At 49.1% G+C, this 18,805-nt stretch overlaps 2 protein-coding genes across 3 annotated transcripts in view; both read right to left on the reverse strand.

The window, feature by feature from the left end:
• Window positions 1-18,805, reverse strand: part of LOC141057033 (uncharacterized) — a 140,270-nt gene that overhangs the window by 89,746 nt on the left and 31,719 nt on the right. The gene's annotated exons all lie outside the window — the stretch shown is intronic.
• LOC141056976 (histone lysine acetyltransferase CREBBP-like) overlaps window positions 1,819-18,805 on the reverse strand; it is a 41,663-nt gene continuing 24,676 nt past the window's right edge. Inside the window, exons 6-12 of the mRNA XM_073553455.1 lie at window positions 3,906-4,006; window positions 3,755-3,808; window positions 3,365-3,489; window positions 3,086-3,265; window positions 2,587-2,990; window positions 2,323-2,477; window positions 1,819-1,943 (exon numbers count right to left, since the gene is read on the reverse strand). Of these exons, the coding sequence (XP_073409556.1) occupies window positions 2,405-2,477; window positions 2,587-2,990; window positions 3,086-3,265; window positions 3,365-3,489; window positions 3,755-3,808; window positions 3,906-4,006 (937 nt within the window). The 3' untranslated portion in view covers window positions 1,819-1,943; window positions 2,323-2,404. The remainder of the gene's footprint in view (window positions 1,944-2,322; window positions 2,478-2,586; window positions 2,991-3,085; window positions 3,266-3,364; window positions 3,490-3,754; window positions 3,809-3,905; window positions 4,007-18,805) is intronic.

Consider the following 18,805-nt stretch of genomic DNA (forward strand, 5'->3'; position numbering starts at 1 on the left):
TGTACAAGCCATCCCGCCACGTCACGGCAACCCTTGTGGGACAGTCCCTACTCTAGTATTTAAAACCTTTTCACTTGCCAAGTGGCGTGAATGTGAATAAGGGTCGAGTGGCTGAACCACTAGTAACAGCTTAGGCCAGACAGGATGGCTTTCCCAGCTCAGAAAGAGGGCGGTCACACCCATATATGCACTGAATGCACAATGAAATGAATAAAAAACAAATCTGAACTGAGAAAAGTAAGTTAATGTGTAAGCGGGATGGCTTGTACATTATTTTGATCAAAATTATGTTTACTAAATACCCTTATTATTATTATTACCTTTATGCATTATTTGCAGTATATTTTTTACTTTTTAGTTCAGGATATTTGTGTTTTTTGTTCTCTCTGGTTAATGGTCATGTGTTAATATGCACTCACATTGTGCATACACATTAACTTACTTTTCTCAGTTCAGATTTGTTTTTTATTCATTTCATTGTGCATTCAGTGCATATATGGGTGTGACCGCCCTCTTTCTGAGCTGGGAAAGCCATCCAGTCTGGCCTAAGCTGTTACTAGTGGTTCAGCCGCTCGACCCTTATTCACATTCACGCCACTTGGCAAGTGAAAAGGTTTTAAATACTAGAGTAGGGACTGTCCCACAAGGGTTGCCGTGACGTGGCGGGATGGCTTATACATTATTTTGATCAAAATTATGTTTACTAAATACCCTTATTATTATTATTACCTACATCCTTAGGATATGTCATCTGTATCAGATGAACGTCTGCAGCTCGAAATTACCTGTTCTGATAGCTGAAGTAGGCGACATCGCGAGGGATCGTACATAGCTGCTTCGCGTAACAGCACAACATCTGAGGTGAAAACTCAAACTGAGGGAGCGAAGAAGAAGAAATATTTAGGACCCAAGGTTCCTTCTCGAATCGGCTAAAGCAGAAAGCCTGACTCCACGTCTTACCTTCCGTCCGCAGCAGTAGCCCATTGACTGCATAACGGGGTCAATCTCCTGCTCAAACACCTCGGCGAGCTTGGTGCAGTATTTGTACACCCGGGAAGTCTTGCGGTTATACAGCCAGGCATTATTAAACATGAGCCACACGTCGTCCACGTACTGCCACGGCTCTTGGTACTGCCCCGTGTCGAGCTTCCGCTTTATGGTTGATAAGTCCATGGGATTCTTTACAATATCAAAATAATCCTAAAATAGAAAGATTGTGGGAGTTAGTCGTTTCTTCCAAACCCCCTCTGAAGCCGAATGGCCTCAAAGTGATCATCGCACCCTCAATATACTAGGAGGACAGGACTATGTCCATCGCCGATACTAATTCGTATCAGGATTGATCTGACTGATACTGTTACTGTGGACCCCAAACATTTCCTGTAACGCAAAGTACACTGACGGTACCCACAATTTCCCCTCTGCTGCTAAAATCCAAGTGTTTTGGCTGCAGCAGTGACGGCTCACATCACCACTCACGCCGATCACTGCTGTGTTACTTGACGCTAAAGGAAACATTTTTAAAAGCTAAAAACCCCCTTTTAAAGCATGTGGTACTCACCGGTATGCCCAGCAACTGTGGATCAACCGGTTGTCTGAAAGGCAAGGACTCCGGATCTTGCCGATATAGTGCTTCCAGGGTTGGCATCAGGGCTTGGCGGAGCTCCTCTGGTTTAAACACCGAAACAGAAATCACAAATTTGAGATTTGAATTACGCTAAAAAGAAAAAAAAAAAAACCTACTCATCACACTTACTCTTTTTCCGAGGTTGAGAAGGCGATGAGGACGGAGGTGTAGTGTTATTAGTTGTATTTTCCTCTTCTTCTTCTTTCGAATCAACTTTTATTTCTGGCTTCTTTTCCTCAACTTCCATAGGTTCAGTTTTGGTCTCCATTCCTTCCGCTGGGGCTTCCTTTACCTGAGCAGGTACCTCTTCTTCTACCTATGAAGTATACGGTTGTAAGTTAGGAATGCAAATTATTTTTATATCCCCCCCCCAAATCAGCATCTTTAGTTAGAAACACCTTACTATACCTACGATTAAGAGTCAGCTAAACTCGAAGCGCGTCAGATATTTTTTATGCACGTGCTACTACTTTAATGACGTCCTAATAAAGTATTTTTGCTTTTAATTCGCTTTGCTGGATTGAAAAAAAAACCCTCTTTTTGCAACTATAAACCCTCTAATGTGCTTATGTTCATGCTGATGATGCATCAAGACCCCTAGTCCTAGATGCCATCACTAGAAACTTTATGGACTGATCATACCTGCCATCTACCATAGAAAACATACCCCGGGCAATCCTCCTGCAGGAAATTACCTCGGTTTTAGGCTCCACTGAGATCTCACAAGGCTCCGGCTCCTCCGTTTTCACTTCTAGCTTGACATCAATCACTGGGTGATCAGGGGCTGACTGGTTGTCGGTGCTGGCCACCGAGGCACACGGTTATCAACACTTGCAGATGCCTGGGAAAGCTAGAGAAAAAAAAAAGTCCAACCAACTATTAGTCGACGTTCATATAGATAGAGGACATGGAAGTATTAATCGCGTAAATCATATTGGCGCTTTACACTTTATACTTACAGGAGTGCCGGGGGCTGCAGCTGAGATGGCTGTGGGGTGGGCACAGACTGACTGGGCACAGGAGTAGGAGGCTGTGGAGTGAGCTGGGCCTGGGCAGCTGCCTGCACCGTCGGGGTGCTCTGTGTCTGCATGGCATTAGGGACAGAGCCAGGCGTGGGAGCTGGGGTCTGTCCAGCCGGTGGCAGCGGAGTGGATGGCTGGGCTGGTGCTGCTGGTTGTGGTGGAGTCATGCCAGATGGTGTTGGGTGCTGAACAGGAGGCATAGCAGCGGCGGCAGCAGTAACTGAAGGAGGGGTCTGATGGAGGGGAGACTGGGAAAGTGCTGGCCGTGGAAGCTGACTGGTTTGAGGGCCCAGCATGTTCATGGAGTTGCTGATTGGTAAAGATGCGGTGGGCGCTTGTCCCTGTTGGAAAATGTTAAAAAAAAATAAAATACCACATTATTTCTGTATCTTTATAGAGCAGGGTTCCTTCATATAATACAGAGAGGACCTCTTACCTTTGACACCGCAGCCGCTGTGCACGTTTGCCCTAGTGTCACGCCTAAGCTGCTATTATTGGTCTGAAACTGCCCTTGTTGCAAGAACTGATTCTGAGTCTGTGCAGGACCCATTAGATTATTGCTGTGTGTACCCATCATGGTCTGGGGTTGGGACATTCGAGATGGAGACATTGCCATCTATGGGAAGAAATAACCATTAATCATATAGAAGAAAAAAAACGTAAAAAATGCTAAAGAAAAAAAAAGGCACTGGGCGCCCCGGTGTACATTACTTACAGCTGGCACCGATCCCATGTTGTTCATTTGTGTGGGGTGGTTGAGCGGAGATGCTGCCCGAGGTCCCATAGGAGCAGAAGGAATCTGAACATTTCCAATGGGCATGTTATTAAACTGATTAATTCCTGAAAAGAAAAAGAGAAATTGTAAATTTCAGGGCCTGACCTGCCGAACGTCACTCATGGGGAAATACATCTAAGGCTACATACACACAGAGGTTGTCGATGAATTTTTCTGGGGGAGAGGAAACTCTCCATAACCCTTGTCCAAAATGCAGAACTCCTCAAAAATTCGGGAGATTCCGTTCAATTTCTGCTCCAAAAACTCAGTGTGTACATACTGCAAGATGGAAAAATCCACACAGTCTTACAGATGATTAGGTCTTGTTACCTGAAGGCAGCTGCATCCTACTCATAGGAACTGTAGACACTGGGAGAGGACCATCTTTAAAATAAATAAATAAATAAATGTTTAGCAATCCATTTAAATGTTTTGGATATGACTGGTTCAACAGAAGCTTTGCAGCTCCATTGACACGTACTGGCAGGCCGGACAGGCTGACCTTGGCCGAGAGCAGCGGCCGCCTGTAAAAGAGTTGGTGCCTGGGTACCCGGTGTCTGCAGAGCCATCTGGTTCACTGTTCTGTCCCCACATGAGAATGGAGGTGTAGTTGATTGGGGCTGGGAGAGATTCCTACCTTCCGTTTCCTCAATGCAGAGCAGACAGGACCATTGTTGCTATTTTGCATCCGGAGAGATGATACACACCAGATATTGTGAAGTCCAGACTTGTTTATTGGAAATCTGGACATACAGCGTATGATTGGTAATGCAGTACTTCTCAGAAATGCAGATGTAACAATCCAGGTGGTACAGCAAGATGATTCAGCAAGTTGTGTGAGCAACAAAGTGCAACGAAGTGGTCAAAAAACTGATGCCTTCCACAGCCTGGTAAGCGTGTCTCTCCCGGGTGAAGATGAATCTAGTAATGGCCACCGGCAGGAAGAGGAGTCACCTGACCAGGAAGTTGAAGGCATGTAAAAGAATTAATAAGCTGCAGTCTGATATACAGAAAAAGGACAGCAGGTGGCAGCAGACCAAATGCAAAACTGAACATAAAGAAAGGTAACATGACAACTATATAAGCATACAATCATAATCTTAGATGGGACAGCACACTCCCCGTCTGAAATTCCGTAAGGGATTTCACTATATAGTTTTTTCTTTTGTTGTTTTTCTTTAAAGTTCAATAACCTAGAAAAGAAATATGAATATGCATGCAATAATAACAACTTCAAAAACAAGGAAGATGACAGTCAGTTCCTGAGACAATCCAATGGTTCCCATCTTCGGATCGGAGAAGTCGCACTAGGCCAAACTGTCTCCGACCCAACAGTAATCCAATGGACAAAATAGTAGGGCAGTGTTCTGTTCGTGATTCATCATACTGGAATGTCCTCAATTGGCAGTATCAATACGAGCTCGTGGATTGGCCTCTGAAATGTCTTAGGCTCGCCTTTCCTAAGGACCTTCAGCTCCACCTTCCGGACCTTACCGTCTTGACTAGGGAAAGTCTTTGTAACGATTCCCATAGGCTAGTAGATCCTTCGGGCTTGTTGTTCTTTCATTAGTACCACGTCTCCTTCTTTCAAGTTCGGTTTATTCTGTCGCCATTTTCTTCTTCCTTGGAGAGTCACAAGATATTCCTTTCTCCACCGGTTCCAGAAATAATCAGCAAGGTACTGCACACGTTTCCACTGTTTCTGGTAGGTGTTTGCGTGAGTAAACTCTCCACTAACTGTTAGCGGGTTCCCGGTCTTTTGGGTGAGAAGAGAAGCTGGCGTAAGTGTTCTGTCCCCACTTAATGGCGATTAAAGGTATGCAGACATGTAAGTGAGAGAAGTTCCTACCTTTGTGTATCCAATAAGCGAGGCAGACATGACCCTTAGCAGCTTCTCAGATAAGCATACACGCGTTGTGATGAAGAACAATGTTGGTTTATTCCGTAGATAACGATTCAAACATTACACTGAGTCTCTTGCATGGAGCTTGTCTCTGGAGTCGCTACTTGCGGGTCAAAAGACTTTGCTTCCTCAGCTCATGAGGGAGAACAGTTCTCTCAGGTAAGATGTCTGCCGATGACTGAGCAAACAGGAAGAGAAGAGGCTGAAGAGAAGCCCCTCCCCATAGGCTGAACAAGGAAAGACCGAGGAACTAAATGGTCTGGCCAGTAGATGGCAGCAGAGACAAGCGAAAAAACATAAATACATTTCTTTAACTAGAAACATGCATGGAACAGCACACTCCCCGTCTGGAATTCACTATGGGGATTCCACTATTGTCCATAATAATAATAAACCTAAAAGAAAGGGCATGTTAAATGCAACAATTAAAGTTCAAAAAATCAGAAAAAACGGCCAAACTTCGGGTGCAGAACGCTCATCCCGTAGTGGCGCTCTCGATAGGCAGTAAGAGGACGAGTTCATGGATTGGCCTCGCAAAGATCTTCGTCTCACCCTTCCTAAAGACCCTCAGCTCCACCTTCCGCACGTTGCCGTCCTGGCTAGGCAGTGTCCTGGTAACAAGTCCCAGAGGCCAGTCAGTCCTTTCAGTGGTCTGGTCTTTCATGAGGACCAGATCTCCTTCCTTGATATTCGGCTTGGGATGTCGCCACTTCCTTCTCCCTTGAAGAATGGTAAGGTATTCCTTCCTCCATCGGTTCCAGAAGTAGTCGGCCAAATATTGGACTCGTTTCCAGTGTCTTTGGTAGGTGTTGGCATGAGTGAAGTCTCCGCTGGGAATTACCGCGTTGTCGATCTTCTGAGTAAGAAGGATGTTGGGAGTCAACATGGTTGGTACCTCTGGATCCATTGACACCGGCACAAGGGGTCTCGAGTTGATGATGGCTGAGACTTCGGCTAAAAGAGTCACTAGAGTCTCGTGCGTGAGTCTCGAGTTGACGTCCTTTAGCATGGAGTTCAGGATGTTGCGTGAGATTCCGATCATCCTCTCCCAGGAGCCTCCCATGTGAGAACTGTGAGGAGAATTGAAGATCCAGGTGCAACCCTTGTCTGCCAGCTGGTCTTGGATTGGCTTGGTGTCGATGTTCAGCTCTCTACATGCACCGACGAAGTTGCTGCCGCGGTCGGACCTCAGCTGCTTTACTGGTCCTCTGATGGCGAGGAATCTTCTCAAGGCGTTAATCAGGCAGGAGGTATCCATGGACTCTAACACCTCGATGTGAACGGCTCGGATGCTCAAGCAGGTGAATAGCACAGCCCACCGCTTACTGTCCGCACGGCTGCTACGAGTTCTGCGTGTGGATACCATCCATGGTCCGAAAACGTCTAGGCCCACATAGGTGAAAGGTGGTTCCATGGAAAGTCTATCTGTAGGTAGGTCGGCCATTTGTTGGCACAGTTGCTTTCCTCTCACTTTGCGACAGTGCACACAATCGTGAAGTATTTGTGCTACACGTCTCTTCATCCCGACAATCCAGAGGCCTGCAGACCGTAGAGTGCCCTCTGTAATTTGCCTGCCTTGGTGTTCAGCCCTTTCATGATGATGACGGATCAGTAAGACTGTAACGTGGTGTTTGTTGGGAATGATGAGAGGATTTTGCTCTGCGACACCGAAACGAGCCTGGCTTAAACGACCGCCAACCCTCAGTAAGCCGAAGCTGTCCATTACTGGGTTTAAATTGGCGAGGGGGCTTCTTAATGGAATCTGCTGTTTGTTATTTAAGCACTTCCATTCGGTGGCGAATTCGCTCTGTTGGAGGTGGCGTATAATGAGGGACTCACTACGGGAGATGTCCTCAGCAGAAAGAGGTCTGTGGCATACATGCCAGCGATGACAGTCCTTGTCTTTAAAGTCTGCACGATAACATCTGGCGATGTGCACTAACCTGGCAACAGTCCTGATGAGTCTTAACCAGCTGGAGAAACGTTCAAAACATTGGCAGCCGAGGTAGGATGTTTTCTCAGCACTGGTGGTCAGGGTATGGACCTCAGTTCGGACATCTGGATCGTTGTCTGGATCTAGGATGCTGAAGTCTTCCTGGACACCTTCTTCTGACCGTCTCAGCAGGAACTCTGGACCTGTAAGCCAAGAAGAGTTAACGAAAGAAGATATAGACATGGGTCTGGTTGCAAGATCTGCTGGATTCAGCTCCGATGGTACGTAACGCCATTGTTCCGGTTTGGAGGATCTCCTGATCCTTTCGATGCGGTTACTGACATACACGTAGAATCGTCTCGATGTATTGTAGATGTAACCCAAAACGACCTTGCTGTCGGTGTAGAATTGGACCTCATCTATTTCGATACACAGTTCTTGTAGTATGAAGTCAGCAATTTCCACTGCCAAGACGGCTCCACAGAGTTCGAGTCTGGGGATGGTGTGGTCGGGCTTCGGGGCTAGCTTCGCCTTGCCGAACACCAATCCGACGTAGCTTTGCCCGCTGGCGTCCATCACCTTCAGGTATGCAACCGCCGCTATGGCTTCTGTGGAGGCGTCTGAAAAGACGTGGAGTTCTTTCCTTCCGCTAGAGGCAAGGGAGATTTTGGTGTAGCATCTCGGGATGTGAATATTGTTCAATCCGCACAACGACTGTTTCCAAGTTTCCCATTTTTTCTCTTTGTCGGAGGGGAGCGGGGTATCCCAATCCTTGACAGTTTCAGATAGTTGTCTCAACAAGGATTTGCCTTGTATGGTGATGGGCGCCACGAACCCCAGCGGGTCAAATAAGCTGTTCACTATGGAGAGGACACCACGTTTTGTGAACGGTTTGTCCGAGCAATTCACTTGAAACCCGAAGGAGTCGGCTGCGAGATCCCATCTGATGCCTAGGCTCCTCTGCACGGGTGAGCTGTCTAGCCCCAAGTCAATGTCCTTGAATCCAGGGGCGTGATCACCCGAATCAAAGGCTCTCATTACGGTTGGGCTGTTTGAAGCGATTTTATGAAGCCTGAGCCTTGCCTGGGCCAGCATACCTTGGGTCCTTTTGAGCAAATCAATGGCTGCTTCTTCAGTGGGCAGTGATTTGAGCCCGTCGTCTACATAGAAGTCTCTTTCAACGAAGTCTCTTGCGTCTGTGCCATACTCAGACTCTCCCTCTGCTGCGGTCCTTCGGAGACCGTAGGTTGCTACTGCGGGTGAAGGGCTGTTCCCGAAGACGTGGACTCTCATTCGGTATTCCACCATCTCTTTGTTGGTGTCGTTGTCCTTGAACCACAGGAATCTGAGGAAGTTCCGGTGGTCCTCCCTGACTAGGAAACAGTGGAACATCTGTTCGATATCGGCAGTGATGGCGACGAGTTCTTTCCTGAACCTCAGCAACACTCCTACTAAGTTGTTCGTCAGGTTGGGACCTGTGAGGAGGACATCGTTGAGTGATACGCCTCCATGTTTGGCGCTGGAGTCAAAGACAACCCTGATTTGGTTCGGTTTCCGTGGGTGGTAGACACCAAATGAAGGCAGATACCAGCACTCTTCGTTCTTCTTCACGGGAGGAGCGGGTTCCGCGTGGTTGTTGCGAAATATTCTGTCCATAAAGGCGACAATATGCTCCCTCATTTCAGGTTTGTGGTTCATTGAACGTTGAAGAGAGTTGAATCTGTTCTGAGCTTGGTCTCGGTTGTTTGGCAGTCTTACCCTGGTGGATCGGAAGGGTAATGGAGAGACCCAGTGGTCGGTTTTGTCCTTAGAGAACTCACGGTCCATTATGTCGATGAATTCTCTGTCCTCCACTGACAAGGCTACTTTATCGTCGTCCTTGGTGATGTGAAAGACTGATCTTCCCAAGTTGTCGGTACGCAGAGAAGAAGCGATGTCAGGCAGCTGTATTGAGTCTGGGGGCTTCTCTTTCACTTCATAGTGATGAGGACATGGCCTTAGGCAGGTTGTGCGTCCGTCTCCATGGACGTAGGTCCTGAAGGAGTCGATTTCTGATCGATCAACGCACACGTTTCCTATGACTACCCATCCGAGGTCCAGTCTCTGGGCGTATGGTGCGTAGTCAGGTCCGTTGCACTGTTGTCGCACCTTGTGTACCCTCAGGTTGTCTCTGCCGAGCAGGAGTAGAATCTCCGCGTTGTTGTCCATAGGTGGGATGACGCTTGCGAGGTGCTTCAGGTGCGGCTGATAAAGTACAGCTTCTGGGGTAGGAATTTCACTCCTATGGCTGGGTATTTGGTCACATTCAACTAGCGTTGGCAGAGGTATTTCAGTCTTCCCGTTGATAGGAGAAGCGATGAATCCCTGGGCTCTTCTGCCGCTAGTCTCTATGCGGCCTGAGCAGGTGTTCAAGGTGTAGGGCTCTGATGGTCCACTAATTCCGAAGGCTTCAAAGAATTTGGCTCCTGCCAGGGACCGGTTGCTTTGGTCGTCTATGATGGCATACACCTTCATTGCCTTTTCTGGATGTCCTTCGGGGTAAACCTTGATGAGGCATATTCGGGCGCAACATTTCTCCATGCGGCCCTCTCCACATACTTCTGAGCATGAGCAGGAGACAGTTGTGGCGGTGTCGGTCTGATTCTGTGGCTCCCCGCCATGACTTGGAGCGGGAGCAGTGGTGACTGCAGCCGGTGTGTCTCTAGCTATTCGGGTTGAGTGCATGGCTGAAACATGCTTTTCGCTGTGGCACTCCCCACACTTGACTGTGGATTTGCAGTCCTTGGCCATGTGCTCAAGTGATGCGCAGCATTTGAAGCAAACCCCGAGCTCTGTGAGGATCTCCTTGCGCTCCTGTAGGGTTTTGGATCTAAACCCTTTGCACTTGGTCAACGAGTGTGGCTTCTTGTGGATGGGACATTCACGATTAAAGGATTTATCTCGTGTTGAGACGATGTTCTGTTCGTCTGTGGGCGTTGCAGGTGACGGTAGCTCGGTCTTCCTAACGCTCACAGCTCTCTTAGTGTCTCTGCGTTTGTATGTGGTGTTTTCATACCTTGGCGCAGGAGTTGGTGCGGCTGTCGAAGCGTTGGACTCTAGGAAGTCGAGGCTGGGGTCATTCCTCATCTGGGCCTGTTCATCGATGAACCTGCAGAAGTGGATGAATGGAGGGAAGGTAACGTCGTTCACTCCTTTGTATCTTGATACTGACATTGCCCACTTTTCCTGCAGGCTGTATGGCAGCTTCACCACGATCGGGTTTACTCCATGGGCTGAATCCAGATAGCACAGCCCAGACAGACGAGGGTCTCTTTTGGCGAGCTCCAGCTCCATTAGCAGGTCACTTAGGTCTTGCAGCTTGTGGACGTCTTTAAGGTTGATCTTTTGGAAATCCTGCAATCTCTTGAATAGTTTTTTCACTATTGCCTCTGCGCTGCCAAAGGTGCGTTCCAGCCTTTGCCATGCGGCAGCGAGACCTGCTTCTGCTTGTCCCACGTGGACCGCTCTGAGGCTCCTGACGCGGGTTGAAGAGCTTGGACCTAACCACTTTATCAGGAGGTCAAGTTCCTGTTCTTCAGTTAGGTTGAGATTGGCGATGGCTGCCTTAAAGGTTGCTTTCCAGGCCCTGTAGCTCTCTGCACGATCATCAAACTTCGTAAGACTGGTGTTGATTAGCTCTCTGCTCACCATGAACCTGGCGAACTCGGACATATCCGACTTCTCACCACTCGTTGCCACGACGACTCGTGATGCCCCTGGGGCGTATGGGCCGCCTGGTGTGAATGGATGAGCTGTTCCCGGATAGAATGATGTTGCTGCAGGGTTGAGCTGTGGTTTAGCCCTTGAAGAATCTGACGAATACCGCTTGAGCTGTGAAGGTGGGTCAGGAAACACTTGGTTGCCATCTTGTGGTGACTGTGTTTGAGAAGGTATCTCTGGGAGTACGTTGGAGGTTTTGGTGTCGTCGACTTGGACGGTACTGTAGACCGGGGTTGCTACAGGTAGCTGGTTTAGTACATAGTCTTTCGTGCGATTGACTGGATCGTCTGATTCCAGTGGTGGCAAGTTAGCTGCATCAGGGCCTTGGATCAACGCCTGCTCAAGTAGTCTCACTTTAGCTAGTGCGACCTCCTCTTCCATCTGTGACCGAAGAATCTTCAGCTGAGCCTCCGCTTCTGCTTCTGCTCTCTTGGCTTCCACTTCTGCCCTTTTTGCTTCCACTTCTGCCCTTTTTGCTTCCATGTCTGCTTCTGCCCTTTTTGCCTCTGCCTTAGCTTCTCTCTCAGTGAAAGAACGTCTCACTCTGGATTCCTCTGCCTTTATGCGGGCCTCTAGTATCCTGTCGCTCATGGTTGAACTTCTTGAGGACGATGCCCTGGATGACCGAGAGGAACGTTTAGATGAGGTCGATCGGTGTGACCTGGTTTCTTGCAGGTGAGAGATACGGTGTTCAGCCTTGTTTATGGCATGTTGGACCTTGGCGTCTCTCTCCTTGTCCGTCTCTAGCGCCTCACTGAGGTCTGGAAGAGCTTCATCAGAATTAAAATCTTTTAGAAGAGCGATGTACTTTGCTGATAGTCTCTTGTACCTTTCACGGGCGGTGTTCAGCCGCTCCATGACGGATTGCAAGCTTGCGGCGTTGCCTGATGAGGATTCGAGTCTTGACATATAAGAGGTGACGCATTCCCACTGTTCTTCCAGGTGATCACATAGCTCATCTTTCATATTGTGATAGTTTTCAAGCACCTTTATAGTTGGTTTGGCAGAACGTTTTGGTCGGGTGACTTGGTCTGCTTGAGATGTGGGGTCTGCCTCCTGGGCTTCATCGTGGACGGTATCAGGTTGTATTTGCACTGTTTCATCAGTAGGGACCTGTCCGAGGTCTTTTTCGGCCATTTTGAATAAAGGTGTACTGTCTCTTTAAAAAATTCAACTTTTGAATCGGGGTCCGAAAATCGCTGTGCGGCTCTGCGGGAGGTCCCGGATGAGATTCCCAGAGTGGCTTTGGCGAAACTTGGGGGTTCGCGGATCGCTGATGCGCGGTAATGAGGTATGGAGTACTGCAGGCCTTTAGGAGCGATGTGGCCAGAAGGAAACAGCAGGTGCATAGACAGTCCTCATTAACAGTACGAGCAGAGTTATTGCAAGATGTGGCAGGTGGTGGAGCTACTTCTAGGCTTGTCCAGACGTGCACTGCTGCAGGCAGACTGGTGTGCGAGGCTTGTTGCTGGGCAGATTACACATAGGGAGACGGGGCAGATGGAGATCTGTAGCTGGGGTGCTGGGCTATAAGGAGGTTTTCTAGCTGCTTATGAGCTTTAAAAGTAGTCTTCTGACTTGTATGGGCCGACAAGCTAGTCTTTTGACTGTTCTGTCCCCACTTAATGGCGATTAAAGGTATGCAGACATGTAAGTGAGAGAAGTTCCTACCTTTGTGTATCCAATAAGCGAGGCAGACATGACCCTTAGCAGCTTCTCAGATAAGCATACACGCGTTGTGATGAAGAACAATGTTGGTTTATTCCGTAGATAACGATTCAAACATTACACTGAGTCTCTTGCATGGAGCTTGTCTCTGGAGTCGCTACTTGCGGGTCAAAAGACTTTGCTTCCTCAGCTCATGAGGGAGAACAGTTCTCTCAGGTAAGATGTCTGCCGATGACTGAGCAAACAGGAAGAGAAGAGGCTGAAGACAAGCCCCTCCCCATAGGCTGAACAAGGAAAGACCGAGGAACTAAATGGTCTGGCCAGTAGATGGCAGCAGAGACAAGCGAAAAAACATAAATACATTTCTTTAACTAGAAACATGCATGGAACAGCACAGTAAGAATGGTCGGCAGTTCGGGATCCAATGACACTGGGACAAGTGGTCTTGAGTTGATTATGGCAGAAACTTCGGCCAGAAAAGTAACCAAGGTCTCATGTGTAAGCCTTGAAGAGCTTACGTCCATAAACATAGAATTCAGGATGTTGCGTGAGATCCCGATCATCCTTTCCCAGGAACCTCCCATGTGAGAACTATGTGGAGGATTGAAGATCCAGGTGCAACCTCTTTCTGCCAGCTGATCCTGAATTGGCTTGATGTCAATTTCCAGCTCTTGACATGCACTGATGAAGTTGCTTCCGCGGTCAGACCTCAACTGTTTCACCGGTCCTCTGATCGCTAGAAACCGCCGGAGAGCGTTGATCAGGCTGGATGTGTCCATAGTCTCTATTACCTCTATGTGGACGGCACGGACACTCATGCAAGTGAATAGTACGGCCCAACGTTTGCTGTTGGCATGGCCACCTTGAGTTCTGTGTGCAGATAACATCCATGGCCCAAAGACATCTAGGCCAACATAGGTGAAAGGCGGCTCGGCAATCAATCTGTCAGAGGGCAGGTCGGCCATTTGTTGATGTACCTGTTTTCCTCTGGTTTTCCGACATTGCACACAGCGATGTAGTGATCCTGCTACACGTCTTTTCATACCTATGATCCAAAGCCCTGCAGACCGTAACTTGCCTTCTGTGATCTGCCTGCCTTGGTGCTCGGTTTTTTCATGAAAGTGCCGGATCAGTAGATCAGTGATATGATGTTTACTGGGAATGATGCAAGGATGTTGCTCTGAAGCCGCAATCTTGGCTTGATTTAAACGACCACCGACTCTCAGCAAACCAAAGCTGTCCATTACTGGATTTAAATGGGCAATGGGGCTTTTCAGAGGGATCTGCTGTTTGTGGTGAAGGCATTCCCATTCAGTACTGAATACGCTCTGCTGGACGTAACGTATTATAAGGGACTCACAATGAGAAATGTCCTCGGCAGAGAGTGGTTTATGGCAGACGTGCCAGCTGTGACAGTCTTTGTCTCCAAGTGAATTGTGATACGATCTCGCAATGTGGACTAACCTTGCGATAGTCTTGACGAGTCTCATCCAATTGGAGAAGCGTTCGAAGCGCTGGCAACCGAGGCTGGAGGTTACTTTAGTGTTCGTCGCCAATGCACTGACCTCGGAGCGGACTTCTGGATCGCCATCCGAATGCTGGATGCCGAAGACTTCCTGGACACATTCTCTTCCCTTCTGTTCCAACAGAAACTTAGGACCTGAAAGCCAAGAAGAGTTAGCAAAGGACCTTAAAGACATAGATCTAGTGGCATGGTCAGCCGGATTAAGTTCAGATGGGATATAGTGCCATTGTTCAGGCTTGGAAGACCTCCTTATTCTCTCAATGCGGTTACTGACGTACACGTAGAAGCGCCTTGTTTGGTTGTAGATGTAACCTAAGACAACCTTACTGTCAGTGTAGTATTGCACATCATCTATGTTGGTGTAAAGCTCGTGCTGTATAAAGTCTGCGAGTTCTACTGCAAGCACGGTTGCACAAAGTTCAAGCCTGGGAATAGTATGATCAGGCTTGGGAGCCAACTTAGCCTTGCCGAAGACGAATCCAAAGTGATCTTGATTGTCGGGTCCCGTCACCTTCAGATAGGCAACTGCTGCAATGGCCTGTGTGGATGCATCCGAGAACACATGGAGTTCCTTCCTAGTACTAGCAGCAAGTGAGGTTCTGGCGTAGCATCTCGGTATGTGGATCTCATCCAAGGCACACAAAGACTGCTTCCAGGTTTCCCATTTTGGTTCCTTCTCAGGAGGGAGTGGGGCATCCCAGTCCTTGACGGTTTCGGAAAGCTGTCTCACAAGGGATTTACCTTGTATGGTAATTGGTGCTATGAACCCCAGTGGGTCGTATAAGCTATTCACCACTGACAAGACACCACATTTAGTGAATGGTTTGTCTGCACAGTTGATTTGGAAACTGAAGGTGTCGACTGACAGGTTCCACCTCAAGCCTAAGCTTCTCTGCACAGGCAGACAGTCTGGTCCCAGGTCTATGTCCTTGAATCCTGGTGCGTGGTCACTTGAATCAAAGGCTCTCATGACAGCCTGGCTATTTGAAGCAATTTTGTGCAATCTAAGCTTAGCTTGGTACAGCATACCTTGGGTCAGGGCCGGACTGGGACTAAAATTCAGCCCTGGCATTTGAAGTTACACAGGCCCACTAGTCACATGGCGACTATATAATATCTTTGTACACTTGTAGTTTACAAGAAGTGAGAGGAGATTAACACAACTATATAACATGTAGTCACAGCTGTGCCCAGTATTTCAGCTCAGTCCTATTTATTGCTTTTAGGTACAGTACTCCTCCCAAATCTCTGTCCCCTTTTGTATGCATGATTACAGAATTCCTGGCAGAACTGCTATCCATTGGGCAACCAGACCCCCTTGTCATAGCCGCCCCTATCATACCTCACAACTTTTGAAGAAGGGAAAGATGAACAAAGACTGCGGCGCGCATAGCGCGCCGCTGCAAATTTTGGCCACGCCCAGTCACACCCATTTCACAACTAGTCACACCCATGTCCACACCTAATCGCACCCATTTAGCACTGCTGATCACACTGACTGGTACTGAGGGCACAGTGGCTGGCATTATGGGCAGACTGACTGGCACTAAGGAAGAGAGAAAACAGAGAGAGAGAGAAAAAAGAAAACAGAGAGAGCGAGAAAGAAAGGGGAAAGAAAGAACAGTGAGATACAAAGAAAGAACAGTGAGAGACAGAGAACAGAGAGAGAAAGAAAGAGGGGAAAGACAGAGAAAGAACAGAGAGAGAAAGAAAGAAGTAAAGAAAAGAGAGAACAGAGAGAAAGAGAGGAAAGAAAAAGAAAGAGAGAGAAAAAAGAAAGATTAGAGAGAGAAAGAAAGAACAGAGAGAGAAAGAAAATGAGGGAAAGACAGAACAGAGAATGAAAGAACAGAGAAAGAAAGAAATAAAGAAAGATTCTACAAAGATACTATAGCAGCCCGGCTCCCATTGTAGTGCCCACCTGAGCCTCCCGGTGCAGGACCTATCATGATCCGCTCACATGGCCGGCATCCCCGATTCCAAGGCGATCCTGCTGTCTGCGCTGTCGGAGGAGGACACGGTGATGGATCTGAAGCATTCCTGGTTCCGTCACAATCTCCTCAAGAAATTCTCATTTCCGGTCAGCTTCCAGCACATCACTTCCGGTGGAACGTCATGTGTGTGTTTTAAAATGCTCCTCGGGGCTCCGCCGTGTACTCCTGTGTCCGTGGGAAAAGCCCGCTTTGTATGCTTTGTACACACTTGGCTCCGCTCCGTACATCCCGTACACATATGGCTCCACTCCATACACACGGCTCCACTCCGTCCACCTCGTACACGCGTGGCTCCTCTCCGTACACCTCATACACGCGCGGCTCCACTTCGTACACGCGCGGCTCCTCTCCGTACACCTCGTACACACACACGGCTCCGCTCCGTACATCTCGTACACACGGCTCCTCTCCGTACACCTCGTACACGCGCGACTCCTCTCCGTACACCTCGTACACACGGCTCCTCTCCGTACACCTCGTACACACACACGGCTCCTCTCCGTACACCTCGTACACACACACACGGCTCCTCTCCGTACACCTCGTACACGTGCGGCTCCTCTCCGTACACACGGCTCCGCTCCGTACACCTCGTACACACGGCTCCACTCCGTACACCTCGTACACACTGCTCCGCTCCGTACACCTCGTACACACACACGGCTCCGCTCTGTACATCTCGTACACACGGCTCCACTCCGTACACCTCGTACACGCGCGGCTCCTCTCCGTACACCTCGTACACACTGCTCCGCTCCGTACACCTCGTACACATTGCTCCGCTCCATACACCTCGTACACACTGCTCCGCTCCGTACACCTCGTACACTCACGGCTCCGCTCCGCACACCTCGTACACACACACGGCTCCGCTCTGTACATCTCGTACACACGGCTCCACTCCGTACACCTCGTACACGCGCGACTCCTCTCCGTACACCTCGTACACACTGCTCCGCTCCGTACACCTCGTACACATTGCTCCGCTCCATACACCTCGTACACACTGCTCCGCTCCGTACACCTCGTACACTCACGGCTCCGCTCCGTACACCTCGTACACACACACGGCTCCGCTCTGTACATCTCGTACACACGGCTCCACTCCGTACACCTCGTACACGCGCGGCTCCTCTCCGTACACCTCGTACACACTGCTCCGCTCCGTACACCTCGTACACACTGCTCCGCTCCGTACACCTCGTACACCTGCTCCGCTCCGTACACCTCGTACACTCACGGCTCCGCTCCGTACACCTCGTACACACACAGCTCTGCTACATCCACACTGTAAATCCTGACCCCACACATACATACCTCAACCAGCACCATGACAACAGCAAAGCAGAGTCTTGCAGACGGTAGAGGCAAGGCTGAGCGCACAGGACCTGTGATGAGGTCACAGGATGGGCGGAGTCAGGGGTGACATGATCGGGGGTCTGGACAAAGGCTCCTGCTGATCATGTGACCCCCCTGACTCCTCCCCTCCTGTGACCTCATCACAGGCCCTGCGAACAGAGCGAGCAGGCAAGCGAGTGCGATGCTGTGAGTGGCTGGGGGGAGAGGGTCTCATGCTAGGGCGAGGATGGGGTGCGTGTGGGGGGCGTGGCGGCTTATCTCCCTGCAGTGCGGGAGGAACTTGAAACTATCACCGCCGCTGCGGGCACGGCGGCAGGAGCAACAGTGGCCGCAGCAGCTGGCAAGCGGCCAGATGATCGGGCGCTGCCGCCCGCGGCCCACGCGACAGCGGCCCAGCGGGAAAATGCCCGGTTAGTTATATTGCCAATCCGGGCCTGCCTTGGGTCCTCTTGAGTAGATAGATAGCCGCTTCTTCTGTGGGTAGAGATTTTAGTTCATCATCTACATAGAAGTCTTTTCTACAAAGTCTCTGGCATCTGTTCCATATTCGGCCTCTCCTTCTTGTGCGGTTCTCCGCAGGCCATAGGTTGCCACTGCTGGGGAAGGGCTGTTCCCGAATACGTGCACCCTCATGTGATACTCCACCATCTCCTTGTTGGGGTCATTGTCCTTGTACCACAGGAACCTGAGGAAATCCCTGTGGTCCTCTCTATGAAACAGTGGAACATCTGTTCAATGTCGGCGGTGATGGCGATGGGCTCTTTCCGGAACCTCATCAACACTCCTACTAGGTTGTTTGTAAGGTTAGGACCCGTGAGGAGGACATCGTTGAGAGATACACCTTGATGTTTGGCGCTTGAATCAAAGACAACTCTAATTTGCTTAGGTTTCCATGGGTGATATACTCCGAATGAGGGTAGGTACCAGCACTCCTCGTTTTCCTTTAAAGGAGGCGCTGGCTCCGCATGGTTATTCCGGAATATCTTGCTCATGAAGGTGACAATGTGTTCTTTCATCTCCGTTTTGTTGCTTAGTGTGCGCTGGAGAGAGATGAATCTGGACAAGGCTTGTTCACGATTGTTCGGGAGTCTTAGCCTGATAGCTCGGAAGGGTAGGGGAAAAACCCAGTGATTAGTCTTGTCCTTAAGGAACTCATTGTCCATTATCCTGACAAATTCCTTGTCTTCCATTGACGGGGCTACATTGTTGTCATCCTTGGTTCTATGAAACACCGATCTTT

Source organism: Dendrobates tinctorius, unplaced genomic scaffold (assembly GCF_039654945.1).
Source record: "Dendrobates tinctorius isolate UK_male_01 unplaced genomic scaffold, ASM3965494v1 ptg000202l, whole genome shotgun sequence".
Lineage (NCBI taxonomy): Eukaryota > Metazoa > Chordata > Amphibia > Anura > Dendrobatidae > Dendrobates > Dendrobates tinctorius.